This window comes from Varroa destructor, unplaced genomic scaffold (assembly GCF_002443255.2).
Source record: "Varroa destructor unplaced genomic scaffold, Vdes_3.0 BEIS01000005.1, whole genome shotgun sequence".
Classification (NCBI taxonomy): domain Eukaryota; kingdom Metazoa; phylum Arthropoda; class Arachnida; order Mesostigmata; family Varroidae; genus Varroa; species Varroa destructor.
Window position 1 is genome coordinate 29,182,933 of NW_019211458.1, and position 18,175 is coordinate 29,201,107.

The 18,175-nt window shown below is 39.0% G+C and overlaps 2 protein-coding genes and 1 long non-coding RNA gene across 13 annotated transcripts; 1 reads left to right on the plus strand and 2 right to left on the minus strand.

Annotated features, from left to right (window-relative positions):
• Positions 1 to 4,231: 4,231 nt before the first annotated feature.
• LOC147755510 (uncharacterized) lies at positions 4,232 to 6,456 on the minus strand. Its single transcript, XR_015328460.1, has 2 exons — positions 6,275 to 6,456; positions 4,232 to 5,782 (listed from the first exon to the last, which is right to left on the minus strand). It is a non-coding gene; the product is annotated as an uncharacterized LOC147755510 (long non-coding RNA).
• An 11-nt stretch (positions 6,457 to 6,467) lies between these two features.
• On the plus strand, positions 6,468 to 12,709 carry LOC111251586 (protein archease-like). 11 transcript variants are annotated; one of them, XM_086990267.1, is made up of 6 exons: positions 6,468 to 6,579; positions 6,758 to 7,113; positions 7,513 to 7,565; positions 9,739 to 9,803; positions 10,984 to 11,104; positions 11,384 to 12,709. In XM_086990267.1, exons 5-6 carry the CDS (start codon positions 11,038 to 11,040, stop codon positions 11,647 to 11,649), a joined length of 333 nt encoding a protein of 110 aa, XP_086846393.1. In that variant the 5' UTR covers positions 6,468 to 6,579; positions 6,758 to 7,113; positions 7,513 to 7,565; positions 9,739 to 9,803; positions 10,984 to 11,037; the 3' UTR covers positions 11,650 to 12,709. The 11 variants fall into 11 exon arrangements, with proteins under 11 accessions (XP_086846393.1, XP_086846392.1, XP_086846389.1 ...); XM_086990266.1 differs by lacking the exons at positions 6,468 to 6,579; positions 6,758 to 7,113 and adding an exon at positions 6,590 to 6,757; XM_086990269.1 differs by lacking the exons at positions 6,468 to 6,579; positions 6,758 to 7,113; positions 7,513 to 7,565 and adding exons at positions 7,958 to 8,470; positions 8,657 to 8,838.
• Positions 12,710 to 13,281: 572 nt separating this feature from the next.
• Positions 13,282 to 17,870, minus strand: LOC147755511 (mambaquaretin-2-like). The gene is made up of 3 exons (XM_086990274.1): positions 17,557 to 17,870; positions 16,258 to 16,454; positions 13,282 to 13,851 (listed from the first exon to the last, which is right to left on the minus strand). The coding sequence occupies exons 1-2, from the start codon at positions 17,609 to 17,611 to the stop codon at positions 16,258 to 16,260; spliced, it is 252 nt and encodes an 83-aa protein (XP_086846400.1). The 5' UTR covers positions 17,612 to 17,870; the 3' UTR covers positions 13,282 to 13,851.
• Positions 17,871 to 18,175: the final 305 nt, after the last annotated feature.

Below are 18,175 nucleotides of genomic sequence, written 5' to 3' on the forward strand. Positions count from 1 at the left end.
ATTTTCTATTCATAGCTGCTACCTGCTTCGAGTAACTATCTACTATATATTGCAAAAGATTATCCCGTGCTATATTATTATTTGTATTCTTACAGCTTCATATTTAGAGTTGCTTTGTCGCGCTAGAGCGCATGTCGCGTTTATTTTGTTTCGTTTACACATAGCCTATACGTAATTCTTTGTGGATTTCCTATTGATTTCAAGATACATTTTTTGTTTTGTAGGACATGATTACAAAGCATGTTTCGGTTGTTATTGAAAGTGAAAGAAGGGTAGCCTGCAAAAAGGCTGTATCCATAAGGTAAACTAGATGACTAAGTAACTATGGCATACCGCGCATGAATAACATATCACTGCGATAGGCCTAAATCATCAAAACGCTCTAACTATAGTCAGTCATAATGTAGACGCAGTATGAAACATGAATGGCCTAATAACATATTCGTTAATACATTTTCATGTGAACAATCATGAGCTGGAAGGCTCAGAATTTCGGTTAGACTCCAAATAAAAATCCGATTGTTAGCTAGTTTCCGGAATTGCATTAGTAAGGGTAAACAGGAATCGCTCCATGACCAACATCTCTATATTGTATTAACCTTTACGAACATGCCAAGCTGCGTAGGATGCACAGATAATTCTCTCACTAGTTTTATGGTTAGGGTGACTAAAATACGGACCGCTTAAAGGAACAATATATAACCGTAGACGAAAGATACCAATATGGGAAATAATGTGGCATCAGCAAACACCACATGAATTTCAGGTACATAATGATTATCGAATGGGAGTTTTATTACTAGTTACAGCAAGGGCAAATGTCATGTTACTGTGGGAGCAACTGAATGTCTACGTGCTATAAAAAAAAAAAGCGAACTGTAAGAAGGGAAGTCCAAAGTGTAAATATATCGAATGGTTATATGATGATATTATAATATTGGCAATGAAGATGATAATAGTAGACACTAGTAGATGGCATTAATAAATAATAACTATAATGATAGTAATAATATAATTTAATAAACTTGTCGGTAACTTTGCTCAGATAATTGTCTTTATTAAAGGCTAAACCAGGTGAGACACTGGTTTGACGCAGGCGAAGAGTCTAGGCCTAAATGGTCACTACGAAGAGCAATTTATTCCTTATAGTTAGCTTAAATTTTTCAGTTTCGGTTTATTTTAGAATGGAGAAAACATATTTGCGATATGCCTTACTTGACACGCTATAAAGGTGACTTTATAATAATAAGTAATAATAGAAGAAGTACGAAAACAGTATTGTGCGCTCGTTCGGTGCTGTTTTTTCTCGTTATTTTTTTGTTTGTCTGACCTATTAGACCTGAGAGGGTCCATATATATATATATATAGGCTGCAAGATATGATTCAATTTTGTTGAAGATTGGTAGCCTCTCACAAATGTTCACAATGTGTGTGTCAGTATATCATCATTCGTTTAAGAAGTAGGGACAAGTTCGCTCTAACAGCAAAGCAACATGGCATTTTGCCGGAAATCATCACTTTTCAGAGAATGAAAAGTATGGAAACTCAACACATCACCAATTTCTGATATTATCTAAGAACACTAAACTTTGTAAAGTATTTTTATATGTGTCACTGTGTGCAGGCGGTTTGCCTCTTCCAACACAAAACGAGTAATACGTCTCCACGGTCTCAAAGTTAGACCCCTTAGCTGTTTTTAAGTTTGCTACATAAACACCTTACGGCGATACTATATAACGGCCTTTCCCGACGTTTTGCATTTATATACAGCGGACTGCATATTGATTTTTATCTTCATATATGCTATTGATATAATATATATTCAATGGCACCAGCTTCAGGCAATTTAATTTTCTCGACGATAAGATGTTGGCTTTCGTTTACATAACAAGAAAACGTTTTATAGATGACTCTGTTAGAAGAAGCTACGGGTCATTTTTCCGCTTAGTGGAGGATTCAGTTCAATCGGTACGTCGCTTTCTACGGTACTTCGCTGAGTGGTTCAATAAACATAAATTATTCTATCCGGGATCTCTATATATTTAGTATACTTATTCAAGTGTACTAAATTGTATTAGAGTTTAACTGTCCAGGTCAGTAACTGCATATTTAACATCGCCTCGGCATTGTTGATACTCAAGATAGACCTGGTTTGGTGTCACTGATCAATTTCCTTTCATTACATGATCTTAATAGCAGTTTGCTAAGTCGATACATATTCGAACGTGAAGCCCAAAAATATCCAATTGGGCCCATCAGAAGGGCAGCTAGCTGAGCTTCGACAAATACCTTTCAAGTTTGGTTACACAAAATTGCTATTGGCACAGCTCGATCAGTTAGTCACTCTTAACAATCCTCACGTGATGTTTCATTTCTCGATTTAATTTCGTACACTACAGACCTTGAAATCGTTTTGCAGATATGTGTAGACACGGAAACGCCTATTTCCACTAAGTGAACTGAGTCTTACCTAAGAACGTCATAGAAATTATGTTTGATGATAGGCTCTGTGTTATTTTTTGCTGTTGCACTAATGGTGTGAACGATGACCGCCATTGTAAGCGAGAGTATGACTTTCATTTTACGTGCTTTCATTTTCAGTGTACAATGGGTCGGCCCCATTTACACGAACCAGTTTTTCAAGTAGAAATTGTTTGCATTTAAGGTACAACCGAAATCAGCGTTTCCGTAAGCTGGATGCTAATAGCGCCTTGCTGATTAGTTCTTTACTATTTTCGAAGGAAGGAATTTCTTATGATGAACACATCTTTGAAAGAGACGTCAAAAATAAACACCATCTGTTAATGTGTTGCGAGGCAAATTTAACAGTCACGTTACCACATACCATAAAATTTTAAACGTTTTAATAAAAATTTAAGATATTATTTGTAGAAGCTGTTGTTGAAAATCAATTCTAAACCTGACAAGAGGTAGCATAAGTCAAATTAATACCTAAACAATTTGTTAGAGCTAAAGAACTCGAAGGAATTAACGAAATATATTGTCACTTCTCCAATAATTTCAAGCTTGTTTATAGCGCGGGAACTTATTCAAATCCCCGTGTTCTAAACAACAAATGTACGTTTAGTATCTTAAATAGAGTGGCCTGTTCTCCGTTGTGTATTGTTGAAATCTTTAGCTGGCTATATGAAGTGAGCTATTTCTCATTTTCTATTTCTCACGTTTGTCAATTTACTTTGAACGTAATATTTTCCTTTAAATCACCTAGCCAATGGGCACCTAGTATTATTTGATTAGTTATATGTATGGTATGCGTGACGTTCTAAGCGTATATGATATTACCCCATTATTTATATTTTATAAAGAACTGTTAGATGAAATTCAACAGGGCGTTGTGAATATACCTTGCAGCTTTCGTGGTTTCATAGCCCTCATTCATCAGACTCTTAGCACAAAGCGAAGTGTGTCCATGCCTGGATTCGAATCTATATCCCTAAGATCATCAGAAAAATATTTTACCCAGTAAGTTGTCAAGGGAATCCTCTGACCTCAAGTTACTTGTTTTTAGTGTTCTGTGTCATATAGTTATTATATGGCACTGTAAAAAAAATTAGTTATAGAGGGCGTACATTTTCAGGATATCCTCTAACCTCGAAACATCAGTGACGCACAAAAAAATATTTCTCCGCTATTCTGAAATTAGATGAAGCTATTCTAGATGAAGCGTTATGGAAAAATCTATGCACTTCTCGATCCTCCCAGCTGCGGCAGAACTACACTTCTGAACTGCGTTTTAGGCAACTGCATCTATATAAAAAAAAAAATTTTAAAAAGTCTGATCAGAATGTCGAACAAGCTTCTCTCTTTCAAAACACAGGTTAAAGACAACTATGTATCTATTTCTAATTGCATCTACAGATAACAACTCATAGCTAAAATTTAGAGTAAAACGTAGATTTCTATAGTAAAATTAGTGTGCTCTCGACTTTGTGCACAAAGTGGACAACAACTGGATCTTATTAATAGCGCAATAACAATAACATTTCTTTATGCTTGTAGTGGCTTGTATTTTATTTCTGCGATACCTGTATGAGCTGTATACTTGTGGTAAATGAAGCTTTGATTGAAAACTTATTTTTGGCTCAATTTGGCGTACTTAAGCTACGGCTTACTTGCCTGCAGCGTATCCAAACGAAAAGTTAACTTTTAATCAAATTTTATCAGTTATAACCATGCTAATTAGATTCATCGAAAGGCATGACAAAGGTATGTTGATGATGATTTACTTAAAGGGGAATTATCTTTGATGTACAATAGTATAGTGCTATGTCCTTTCACACGAACGATTATTCCCGCTCATTTATGACTTACAAATACTGTATAATTTGTTATATCCATCACCACGACCGACAGATACATGCTCCAAGAGGACGCATCGTGTTAACTGTTTTCGGTATAAGAAGCCTTGGTTTACTTGAGACGACTTTTCGGAATAGCAGCATTGCCTCTTTGCAAACAAATAGGTTTCGTCACAAAGCTGCTCTCTCTCAAGTTCTATGATAAGGTAGATACAATAATTAGTGTGAGAATTATCTCGGTTCAGAGATGAGCCGAGCGTCAATTTCCGCATGTTCCGCATTTGCAAAACTACGAAGCTATGAGCCAACCGAAAGCATAGTAAACACGCTTATTGGTTACAGGCCATTCACCTGAATGGAGGCCAACGACGCCGTCTATCTTTGGCGGTGTGCATTCTGCATGCACCTTTACTGCTTATTCTGGACGAACCAACGGTCGGGAGCGATCTGTTCCTCGCGCACTCGGTATGGCAGTATCTTCAAAGACTCACAAAAGAATCGGCTACAGCCATATTGTCGCGACATACTATATTAAATAGGCGCACCGCGCCAACATGGCTAATTATACATAACCTTTTTTAGTCACTGAGGAATATGCATAAACTAAAATTGAATGTGAATTTGAAATATTCTGCTTTTTGAAATATTCTGTTTGAAATTGATTTAAAGAAATTTTCTGAGAAAAGTGTATTCTAACAACGAGCATCGCTTGACTCACTGAAGTCTGTTGGCCTTTTATTTCACCTGCAGTAAAGGTGACCGTAAAAATTTTGTATAAAACTCATGTTATCACTAATTTCTATTAGAAAATCGCGCAAGATCAATAAACAAATGCCGATAATAATACAGATGCAAGAATTACAGGCAAGCTTGTTTTTACCCAGGTAGCACTGATACGCAACGGCATGTTCTTGTTAAGGAACGACCGCTTTCCGATGAGGAGCTACGATGTCCAATCACTTAACGCTGTTCTTTTCGAAGTTAACCGTCATCTGACGAACCCGAACGATGCCGAAGTCGAAATTGTTTGTATATCATAGCAAAGAGCTCTTGTCCACTCTTGATACTGGCTGATAAAGTTGCTTCAACGTCTCGTTACTCTACTCTTTAAAGGAAAATTCGTATTTCGCTACCATAGCAGAATAAACTAATGTATTATACATCTAAAAAGCTACATTTGTAGCTGATGTAACGGCGCGATACAAACTTGAATACAGTTCTTAAAAAACTACGTATTATTTTCTTCTTTTCCCTGCTTGATCAGGCGTCATTTTCTTACTAATCAAGACAAATACATAGACTGACTACGAAGAATTCCTTCAGCTTGGGCCTGAATGATGCTAATCGCCATCGACGATCCACGCAATGGTAACATGTCACCGGACGTCTCACAACTTTTCTATTGAGATCGATCTCGTTAACCCGTACTTTCGGTATGGATAATATCGACAGAATCAGGTAACTGAAATTGTTGAATGCATTTATACTTAGGCAAATTAAAATTCATATAAGTATCTATAGGCTTCTGTGAACTGGTTTCCCTATGAAATTCTCGGTTCGGAAAACTTCAATCCCCTACTAAATCCTGGCATCGACAATATATTGTCGGCAATTCAGGTGCAAGACCACTTGTCCGGTGATGAAAATAGGAAACCGTACGCAAGTTTCTACCACCCCATTTCAGTTTCGGCACATCTATACTTACTTGAATCACACATGCATTTGTAAATAAACATGATCCCTTCATCCATAAAACGGAAGTGCCTGGTAAGACTGCGAAAAAAGAAGTTATGATGGTGCGATTATGTTCTTAACTTGCTTGAGTCGCCTTAAAATAAAAGTGACGGTAACACTTCCGTTTGTTTCAATGATGAATAATATACTAGATTCGAGTAATAGATGTCTTTTTTTTTACAGAATATTTAATTCACATAATCTGGATACATGTTCATACCAGCAATTAGCATTTTTCCATTTATGATTCATACGAAACTTCTTATTGAGCTAAACTCCAGAGAAATCACCAACAAGTACGCACTCAGCTGTTTTAGAAATCAGTACACGCGAATTAATTCTGAAAGATGTGGATTATGACAAAAACTCTGCGAGTCGAATAATCGAACGACTTCTACATAAAGAATTTTGTTTTGTTTTTGTTGCACAACAACATATTTTGTTGTTGTTATAAAGTAGGCAGCATTGTCGTCGTCTGGGCCTGGATCCTTATTTATCTGCTGTCTGCTGGAGCCGGCCTTTTAGGTACTTGCAGATGATCAAAATGACCATTACGAAGCTTTTTCTTACCATAAATATTAGTCTGAATGCGGTGTGTTTTTATTGTGAAAATGTTGTTATCTAACTAATACGTGTGATATAATTTCGGCGAATAAAGGATGTCGACGATCTAAATGAAAGTTTGCTCCTATGTGTTTGCCAGGTATTTCGTTATCATTGATCGTAAGCACTGGGTACTCAGAGTTCTTTCCATGGCTTTATTACTTAACGTGATAACTTTCGCGACATGTGAAGAGATTTGGCCTCGTGAGAGAATTACGCCGTTTTACGTAACTACATCGCACCCTTATGGCCGATCAATTACTACGCTGATGCCATGAGAGTCGTCCACCTTGAGCTGAAACCTCTATTAACAGTTGCTGAGCTGTTTATCTTCAGTCTGTTCTTGTAAATTTCCGACGTAACTTAATAGTTTGTGTTCAAAGCCAGTGTATCTTTCTTAGAAATACAGTGTTAATCACGTTCGGGATACTCTTCACGTAACGACAATAGTGACCCGTAAGGTTTAACGCCTGTAATCCTTCTTTCTGGATTCATCCGGTGAATTCAGTCGGTGACTGATATTATTCTATCTTATTTTATTTATTTCTAAAAAAAAGATAGGTGATTAGTTCGAGGAGCCACTCTTATTTTCTCTTACTTAAACGAATTTTGTCGACAAATTATATTTTCCCTGCTTGAGCCAAATTCTTAATAGGCCAAGTAAATTGCAAAATTACTTACAAACCAAAGCGTAGATATAGCGCGCCATTCAGATTACAAAACAAAAGCGAATGAAGAAAAATATAGATTGAGCTTTCAATACATCATGTGTTTGTGTGTGTATACATGCGTATATATTGCTTTAGTCTGTAATTGCAAGAACAACTAAAGACTGAATAACTGCGCTGTTTGCAGAGACGTTAATATGAAGACCGCCTAGCACAATTAGTCTTCATTTAGGTTGTCACGTGAGTAATTGGACCCTTGCTGATATTAGCCGTCACCAGCAAATTTCAAAAAAATAGCGTCTTCTAAAGAACAAAATGTCCAGAAGTAACGTGTACACGACAACATATAACATTTACTATTTTTCGACTTCAGTGTTTTTGTTCTTAGAAAAGTTCTATAAAAAAAGACCAAGACAAGAATATATAAATAAAACGTTTGAATTTCTAAACAAAGTACAGAATATGTATGTTGCATGCTATTGATTTATTTACTTTGGTTTATTTAATCATATTAGATTTAAATAAGTATACATTATTATAATTCGACCGATAGCTGGACTGGTGATCGAGTTAGCTTTGAAAGGTTACCGCAGAACGATTCTTATTTAATTTGTTTTTTTTTTACTTCTTAGCAATAATGTTATAATGTTTACGGTTTAAAAACTAAGCATACAAACGGCGTGAAGCAGTTCCAGTTACAATGCAAAATTTGCCTTCTGCAGGCTTCCTGTTTCCTTTAAGTAGATTTCAATTGCGAATTTATTATCATTATTATTTACAGCTGACGAATATGTAGATAGGTCGAATAGAGACTTCATGCTAGTTAGCACTAGCTTTATCCATCAATCTTTACGCATGAGGTCAAAGTTGGGGAGTGCTCCTTCTTAGTTGCTCACGCTCAGCATTCCCTTTCTCAACGCGTTACGGCTTCAGCCTCCAGGCCTTTCCGCGCTAGTCCACACCTTCCACCATCCACTCTCACGCCCTCTAACAGCTCAGCCACCCTTTCCGATATTTGTTGACATCGTAACTCCGCAAAAACTGTTGGCCGCTTCTAAACACCAGACAACAGTTCCTACAGATTTTCGAGATTCAGAATAATCCGACTATGCTCACTTGAATCGTTTTCAGATCTAAGTGGTAACGTGAGTATAAGGGGACAGGTTAACGCCGCAAAATCAGTAGTATTGAAAGATATTCAAGGTTTGCGCTCTTCGCTCATTTCATTCAGCAGGCATGTAATCTAGGAGGGACTACAGGATCGTACAGCGAGTCTCAACGACAGAAACCCCAGAGCTAAAAGAATTTCAAATCCTATCTAATCGTTTAAGGAGTAATCATTATCCTGTCGCACCGAGACTCTGGTGATAGATGCGTCAGCTCTTCATCAAAACTATTGTGAAAAATGGTTCGAAACGGACGAGGAGGCCATCTCGTTCCAAGAAGAGTTTATCCCTCCCATTGCTTCAGTTTGTACCCGCAGACCAGCTTGTCTCGCATGCGAAATACATAGGTATATCTTTCACTTGTAGCAGTGCTATGCCTACGAAGAGATTAGTTGCAGTGACACGTCGCTAGACGTATTTGGTTGCTGTATATTTATAGAGGTATTTTAAATTGTAAAAAAGAATTGTAAGAGTGCGTTTTGTTTAAAATCATTAACCAATGTAACCATTGATCCGCTTAAAAGACTGCGATCTGTGCGATGCTGGGCATATAGGGATTTGTCACATTTTCAATGAACCGATTTAGGTTTGGGTTATCTTTTTGAGACAGGTTGGTTTACGATTAGATTACATTGAGCTTAGAGAGCCTGATTGAATGGTTAATCGACTGTTGTACATCGTACACTCAGATAACAACGTTATCTGACCAAATAAACGTTGTCAAGAAGCTGAGATCAGTCCCCCTCACTCCACACCTTTATAGAGCATACGAACTCAAATGTATTTTCACAGGGGTAGTGTGTATAGCCCAATATTCGATCACGCAAGGTTTCACGTCCAAGGAGCCACTGCGCGCACGAAGTCCTTATGGCTTAAGTTCTCCTCGTGTCAACTTCATGCGTGTATGCTCTAAAAGTGAACTGTCTGTGAGGAAGTTGGCGTTGAGCAATATATGGCTTTTAGGTTAACTTAGGTTGATGTGAAATAAGATCAAATTGACAAAGTTTGACAGGCTAGACACACGTATAATTGAACGACTTGAGACGCAGGCATGTGTTGTTTCAAAAATTAACAGTTGTAATGTTTTTTGCATAGTATTTCGAGTTAATCCGCATGTGTATAATGAACTTATGCACAAACTGGGAGGACGTTGAATTTTTATTGAGCAATAACCTGTTTTTATTCTGTTCAATCTTTTTTATTCAAAATCACCCATATTTTGTTATGCCTTTTGTATATGATTATAGGAAAAGTTCTTATGAATTTTGTGACTCGTAAATGATGAACAGTGTCATATCTACTTATCGAAATGGTAAGTTACTATTTGGCTCATAAATTCCAAGATAGATCGTATTTGATTGATAACTTCATGAATGTCATTATTCATGTTGATTGTAGTTAAGATTCGTGAGGATCTCATGGATCTCGAGTGAGTACGAAATTCTAAGTATACGTAAATTGAATATCTCTCTTCATTAGACCTAGTGCATATTCGAATTTTACTTAATTAGCTTTACTTGTACCCGGTAAATTGACCTAAAGATTATACAACCTCCGTGTCAATTTATGTCACTATATTATAAACTGACATTCAAAACAGGAGTTTTTTGCGACGCTGGACTCTCCTGTTCAACGAGAGCCTTGGGCTAGGTGCTGTCCTAACAAATTAGCAGGACGTTGTTTACGACTGGTTTCCCAACTGCAAAAGGGAAAAATGCCTACCATAAAAAATATTGGTACTTTTTATCACGGGTTTGAACTTCGGGTGCCTAAGGGCCGTGACATCATTTTCGACAGTTTCCCAACGAGATATTCTACAATAGAAGCACGGAAGGCTTTGTTCACTGATGTTTTCGAGTAGGCCTTAGCTTGAGCAAGTAATTACATTAATGTGATATCTATTTATTCTTGGTCGGCTGTCGACATCACGCTTAGTGGCACCGCCTCATCCGTGCTAGCCGAAACTGAAATATCCTAAAAGTCTTTCCTGCGTTTACATAATCGAGATGATTTAGGAAGAGCATATTGTCGAGGGTCCTAAAGTGCCCAACTAGCACAAGGAGTGTTTCCAAAAAATGTGCTGGATCTGCACCTCAACACATGAGACATATGTGTTTTACTTTTATCTTTTTCTGATTTTACGGAGTTCACCGCACGTTTAATTAGCATGCAAGATTCTATCAACTACCTGAGTCGTCCGTTTACCATAGGTGTAGGGGTGCTCTGTCAAAAGTATCGCGCATCAGAATATGATTATGTGCAATCCACGTGAGCTAACGTATTGATATACTCGCATCGCACCCTAAATCATAGGTCGTTCGTATTCAAACGACCTATGATTTTTGCCCATACACCTTTTATGACATCATTTGCAATCCTAGGATGCTTCAGACCCCTACGAAGATTGAATAAAGCCTTTTGTATTGTGAGTCTCTAAACATTTGTCGGTGATTTAGCTTCAAACAAGTTAAATCCTGTACGTCTCATATTAGGTTCATTAGCCGTGGGATTCTACGAAGGAAACACTCGAACAGGGCGTAGTGGCAATGTACTCCTATTCATGTGAACCCGACCAGATCAACATCAAAGGTTACTGTAACGTTGAAGTCGAAGGTATGTTATCGTAAAATAGTAAATTGCGTTAAACCTACTGAACAATACCTAGCAACGTGTTCGATATTAAGAGAAATGCTACAGATATTTAGAATCTACTAAAGTTCCTCATATGTATGTATATTGAAATGAATTTTTCTATTAAATCTGGGTAATCTTAATCAGAAATTGCGTTTATCATGCTCGATTACATTTTCATGTAGTTATTTTCTTTATTCATCGAAATGGTGCAATAACAAAACTATTAAGATCAGAACTGATTTCCCTCTGATTTGACAGGTCGGGATCTGGATGATCACTTCTACCGATTTATCGATGAACTGCTGTTTTCGTTGTGCGGGGAGCCCCATCTGTTGGTTCGGAAGGTTCAGATCATCGGGTTTGATGAAGTCACATTTCTTTTACGCGCTATATGTTTTGGGGAATGTTTCGATCCAAAACGGCACGGATGTGAGCGGCGACTCGAGTCAATCCTCAAGACGAATATCGACCTTTTACGTAATCTTTACGAGTTCTTCGAAGTATGCTACACTATAGAGACTTAGAAGCGCCGAATGTAGATATCATCGTACGGCAGGCTGCCCCCCCCCCCCCCGGTACCGCACGAAGACAATTCAGCAACCGAGACCATAATTATAATGCTTTTAGTTATGGTTAGTGTTGATTGACTACGAAATAGCTCAGTGCTGGTGGTGTGGCCTGATAGACACATGGAGAGAGCCTTTAAGAGTGGCCGAATATCGTTCCCTGAGAGTCGTATGATGTATTAGTAATATACGGAAAAACATCGTCTATAGAATGTTATATTACTGTGTAATATAACCAATTATCATGGATGTGGCGTTTAATTGGAAAGGGACTTTCGGCCTTGTAAAATTAGCGCTCAAACTGCATAAGTTGGCAAAAAAAAGCAAGTTTTTGGTTGTTGACAGCTTACGTAACGAACATATCATCAACGCTAGAAATCAAACGCGTGCTAGCAGTTAATATTACTAGATTTTGAATAAGTTAAGTGTTTTATAAAGCCTATTTATGCAGCAAACAAGTGGTTTGCGCAAGAGGATGTAGAAGTTCGGTGCGAGTGGAGGTTTTACCAATATCGGTAATCCCAATGAAAGATTAGCATGTGGTTCGATCTGAGAAAGGACTTACAATCTAATCTATGGCTGGTGCCATATTCATCTCAGACCCATCCTGGTTCCTGTTACCTAGGTAGTTGTGGTTAACTTTAGTTGCTGATTAATCATATTACTAGGATGAAATTATAACAATAGTAAACTTGCATTACGAAGTTATGTAATTGTTGAAAAATTCCACACTTTAATTCAACAATTTCAACAATTCACGCGCACCTATTGGCGCTGCGTTGGTAAGATCCTAGGTCCACAGCATAAGCAACTATGTATCTGGAATAATATGAGCCAAGAGAATCGTTTGTGCTGAAACTGAGGTGCTATACCATTTAGTACTTTCGGAACGAAATCCTACTTGTAGAGGGAGTTGACTTTGCCTGCTGCTCTTTGAGAAGGCTTTTTATTTTATTAGGTAAGCGAAAGTTGGTATCAATAAAAAAACACCTATCAAAGATGTACAAAGCGTACGTAAGCAATGTTGTACTACCATTTACAATATTATTGCGTGAAGAGTTAACCAAAAAGTAACAAATTCATCCGGTGAGGCTGCTAAGGATGGTTGTCCATCAAGCGCAGCTTGGTCAAAGGGCCAAGGAGTATTTCGATTTAAAGTAACCGTCCTTGCTAGCAGTTTTAATTTAACACTTTTATATTACAGTTGTAATAGTTATACAAAAACTTACCTGAAAATCCTCACGGGTTTATGTAATTATAAATTATGTGTTAAAATCCCATTCTGTAGCACCGCCTGCGTTAATTGCCCATGCTGTCCTGTTGCATCCTATTTGAATGTGTTCGCCTCATTGACGCCTTGGTTTTACGTCGCCGACTTCAAATAAACGATTATAGGATCAGTGTCAAATGCTCGAGCAACAGGAGCGTGTGTCTGTGCAATTGGTAACCGTAGTGTGGTACTTGCCAGCATGTCGTTTTAGCTGCATAGACGTCCACGATGTTGGTTAGATCAGTTTGTGAATGCTTTTAGTTCACAAATCCGCTATCGTGTAGGGGCATACTAAGGTTGAATTGAACGTAACCAACGCATTATTCTTATAACAGCTCGCGCACCATATTTATTATCTCATTACCTTATTATTATTGCAATCACGTACACAGTATTATAATCTTTATATAAAGTAATGTTCGTATCATATTAATCAAACGTTATGCGTACGCTGTTTAAGCACTGAATAGTAAATATGGCTTTCGTGGACTGCCTTTGTTTCTGTCTTACATCGAAGTAGAGCGAAGCAAAATGGAGAGACGCATTCAACGATGCGAGTTTCAGTATCGATTTTTACCTTATGATATATCGTTTCCCTGTTCGTTTTCTCTTCGAATGAATATTGTTAGAATAACATGCACTGATAGCTTATTAACACCTAATGGAACCTCGGCGCCGGGCAATTGACCTTGATTCGTTTCAATTTGGCTCTCATGTAGTTACTCGATACGATTTGTCCGACTTCAGTTGTTCTCAATGACTTCGCGTACAGCCAGGCACTCCCTGCGGTTTGAGTGACTCGGAAGGTTTCGGCCACACTGAAGCGCATCGTATTCAGAACGATGTTGAAACTGTTCTACGCCTATGCGCTCATTGACGGACGAAATTTGCTATGGAAGAAAGTATAATGGAGACATTGTTAATTTACTCAAAGCCGCAGGTGAGGAGAGAACTGATGACTCTGCCATGGGAGGGCAAGTCAATGAAACTTGTGAACACGACTTGTTCTCCCACCTACAGTTTACTCGAGATTTTGTAAACGATACAAGCACATAAAAGATGTTTGCCCTAGATATGAAACATTGATTTTTTCTTCTAGTTCGAATAATGGTGATTTTTCGTTTGTTGAACTCGTCCGTGGCCATTATCTGACATGATCGTATTCTGAAAGTATTCACGACAATTTACGTTACGAATTACAACGCCAGCTTTAAAAATTCTGTATTGATAACCAATCTGTCATTTACTCTCGTCAAGCGGGTTCGTGGCAGTGCGTCGAAGCAGAAATTTCTCAAAATATATCCCGGGTGTCCCCATGGTATACTAACGTGCCTCGCCAGGTCTTTTTGAATGCATCTATTCTTTTTTATTTTTTTTTTTCCTTAATATATAATATATTCTTCAAAATAGAAACGATTTCTGCAATCAGTCTCATACGCTGATTTCAGACTCAGTACCATGTTGCCAGTGTAATCACAAAAAGCTCAAAGGAAAGCTGCAGCAGAACGGCTGTAGCGCGACGCTCTACGTGGCGGTGTTGGATGGCGCTGGTTTATCGCCAGCAAAAGCATAGAGATAGGCTTCGATGCTGGTTCGTTTAGTCGCTACTAGACGACTCCTATGGATGCTAGCTGATTGTGTCGTAGGCGAGGGGTTCGGCAGTTGACGTTTGGTGAAAGGTGTTCGCCCGAGGCAAATAGGCGGTTCGGCCTTCCTCACGCTCGCCGTCCGTCTTACATTATTACCACTATGGCCTGATACGGTCTGCATAGGTAGCTAAGTCCCAATAACTCCTGCTGGTAGAGCAAGACCCACCCTTATTGACGTCGGGAATCAAATTGAATCTAACGCGCGTACGTCATGACCCCGACACAACTAACGCGGCGCAGACGGCGTATATTATAGCAACAGCGACGGTAACTGCTATGAATAATCGAACAAACAGATGGAGTGGCGCATATATAATTACCTCTTAATCAGTCATCTCCTCGGACAAGTCCATGTGAAGCTACATAGATGGCAAATTTAAAAAAAATTCATAGAGCAGAGGCAATCGTTGTGATTGCGGGTTCCCTTCTAGATTCTGTGCATTCGGAGGTAATAGAAAAGTTTGAAGTATTAGTTATTGAAGTGAGCGCCGAAATAAAATGGTCATTTGCGAAGACATATGTAATTACAGCCATCTAGAAGTGGTATTAGTAATTTGCGGCTGAAAGGGGCTTAAAAAATGACATTCAGCCGCTTTTTTGAGCCCCGATAGCGAGCCTCATTTATGTATTTCGGTTCAAAACGAAATGTATTCTGACTTAGCCAAGTCAATGTATCTTCGCGTGACTGATGTAAATGTTAGCCAAAGTAGCGTTCTCCCATCTAACAAGTCTGCGTCTTAGATAATAATAAGCGACAGTCAATGAATAGAGGTTTGGTTCAGCGACCGACCCAAAGACATCAACATCCAACTTATCAACGCGCCATTGCTGGTGTTCTTTTCTCTAAACTAAAAAAATACATTGTTCTTCTTCGGAACTAAAGAATATTGCTTCAATATTGACTTTTTGCGTCATTTGACTGTTAACTCCGTCGGAAATGCCTTTGTTATCGCAGTTACTCTGATACTGGACAATTGAATTAACGCTGTGGTTGTATTTCTCTACATGTTAATACACAGTTCGTCAGTACCACGGCTGAAGTTGACATTGTTCTCATATATGATTCTCTGTGCGCTTTACTCAGGAAGATAAGTTAGGCAAAAGTGCGTCCATACCCAGGCTAAATACCCGTAACTCAAATTAAAACTCCGTGTTTTTGCATATTCCTTTCTCTGATTACTTTTAATTTGCCCAGCTGCCTACACGGCGATTTTGTGTAAAAGGACGGCACGTTAGCCTCGACAGTATCCCGTGAACTCAAGCTTGCGTCTCAGGCAAACCTTTGTTTGATTCGCCGACACGAAAAATGTCTTCAACAAAACGTGTGCTACATGAATTGTGAGGCTATAAACCACGCTTGCGAGTGCCTTCTCTCATAACCCGCTACTCACAGTCTTCTTTGCAACAGACTATTTACCCAAACTGCGGAAACAACCCAAATCTAAATATTTCAAACCTAACCTACCATCTATTCAAGTCACACCTTGGTCGTACGGTTCACCTTTTGCAACATCCTTCTCAAGTAGTTTTTCTTTGCCAAAACGTTTATTGATGTTTATCTTCGTACACTAAGGGTAGCACATGATTCAAATAGACCAAACAATTCGCCGATCGCGTTCTACCTGGACACTTTTGGTTCCTACTGACCTATTCGACGATACACTTCCTTTTGCACTCAGCATCACTATCCCACCGATTTCCATTACCCTGGCAGCCGCCATAAACAAAACGACGACATTTCGAGCTCTTCGAGTCGAAATACCACTTCAGACTTGCGCGCTCATTACAAGGACCTGGGTCCTTGGCCAATGCGCAATTTTTATCTTGCGTCTTCTTTCTCTGACCTGTAAAAAAGAAGTGTATTATATAGCATGTCTTTCTATGTTACGAAGAAGCTGGAGTCCTGCAGTATCACAATCAAAGGTTCTATTCATTTCTTTCATTAACAGACACCACGGCCATAGACCACGTGTTATAATACTATGCGTATTCAAGCTAGTTAGTTCATCAACCTTCGCTTCTTCCAAAACCTGTTCTCTTTTAGCCTACGGGAAAAGGAAACTGGGCAAATTGATAAAGCTGTTTCTGAACCAATAGGAAATAGCCGCGACAGCCCATGACGTCACGTAGTACTGTTTGCGTTATAAAGGTACTTGGGAAAACGTAATAATATGAAATTGCATAGTAAAAAATGTAAAAACTTACTTCTCCAATACAACAACAAGCACCAATGCAACGATACCGTTATTGGCCATTGATTGATTGATTGATTGTTTGTACACGTCGTTCAAATCTGCAGCCATCGTTACAGAGCACCAAGGCGGCGAAGATTTAACGATAAAATGTGCCCAGAACAGAGAAGGGGACAGATCTCTAGCCAATAGCAATGTGGCACGTCTGGTGACAGAAACAGTCGGCTTTGAATGAAACGCCTCTGGGGAGCGCGTGATAGTTACATGATAATATAACTATGACGCGCTTTTCACTTCTCAGTATTGGACCTGTCCTTAAAATACGGCTAATTGGAAAAGACGGTATTGACGATCAATTAAATATTACTTTATGCCACCGCTAGAAGACCGTAGGTTTGCAACGATATTCATTAATTCATTCATATCGAACTAACCGCATAATTTTGTCGAAAGAGACCAAAGGTCGCTGCTTCATGTCTCGCCAATACCACATACAATCTGTGTAAATCAATGAAGTACTTTTAATTCCTAGATATGATACATTCAGTGGTAAATTGCACCGTTTTAGTTTACGTAAAACAGTTTTAACGTAGTCTAGTGGCCTGTGTCCGCGATTCAGGTTGTTTCTTCAAGCAGTGGGCTAAAAGTCGCAGTCCTCAATCGGGTACCAAGCCACTAATAGAAGCAACAGCTTGTACTTAGATAGGCTCTTCAGTAGTTTTCATCCAGCAATAGGGGGTTTGGACAAACTCACCAGCCGCAAGCGTTGCAACGAGGGCAACGAGGAGAAGCACAAGGTACAACCTCATATTGGCAGTAGATGAATAATGAGACGTCGTCACACAACCTGCAACAGCTGCAGCAATCGGCAGATGAACTAGTACAGCTGCCGGGTAACAACTGCCTGCTGATGGCGCTTCAGTTGTAACGGACGATCACTAACGGTGCTTTGGCGCTATCGTAGTCGAGGTAACTGGACTGCGGTCGATCGCTGCTATATCGACAGAGTTAGCAGCCGGTCGTAACGCCAAAGTCCCAACTGACGCGTCGCCATCGTCCCGTAACGGCTAAATCGCTCCTTGGCCCTCGCCTCGACAAGGCAGCAATGGCAACAGGAGAAAAACCAGAAGGAAGGGAAACGCTAGATGCTGGGTGGATGGGCCACGAACGATGAAACTGCGAGTGGGCAACTGCAAACGTCTCACCGAAAAGAATTGTGTGGAATTCTATATGTGCGTCTGTGCCGGCTGTAAGTGCTTGTGTGTCAATAGTGTTCGTGGTAGGGTCTGTGTGAAAACCTGTATTGTTTGACAGGCTATTGGTTCAACCAATCGTCATACGCCTATTAGAAAGACAGTGCGTCGACGCACACA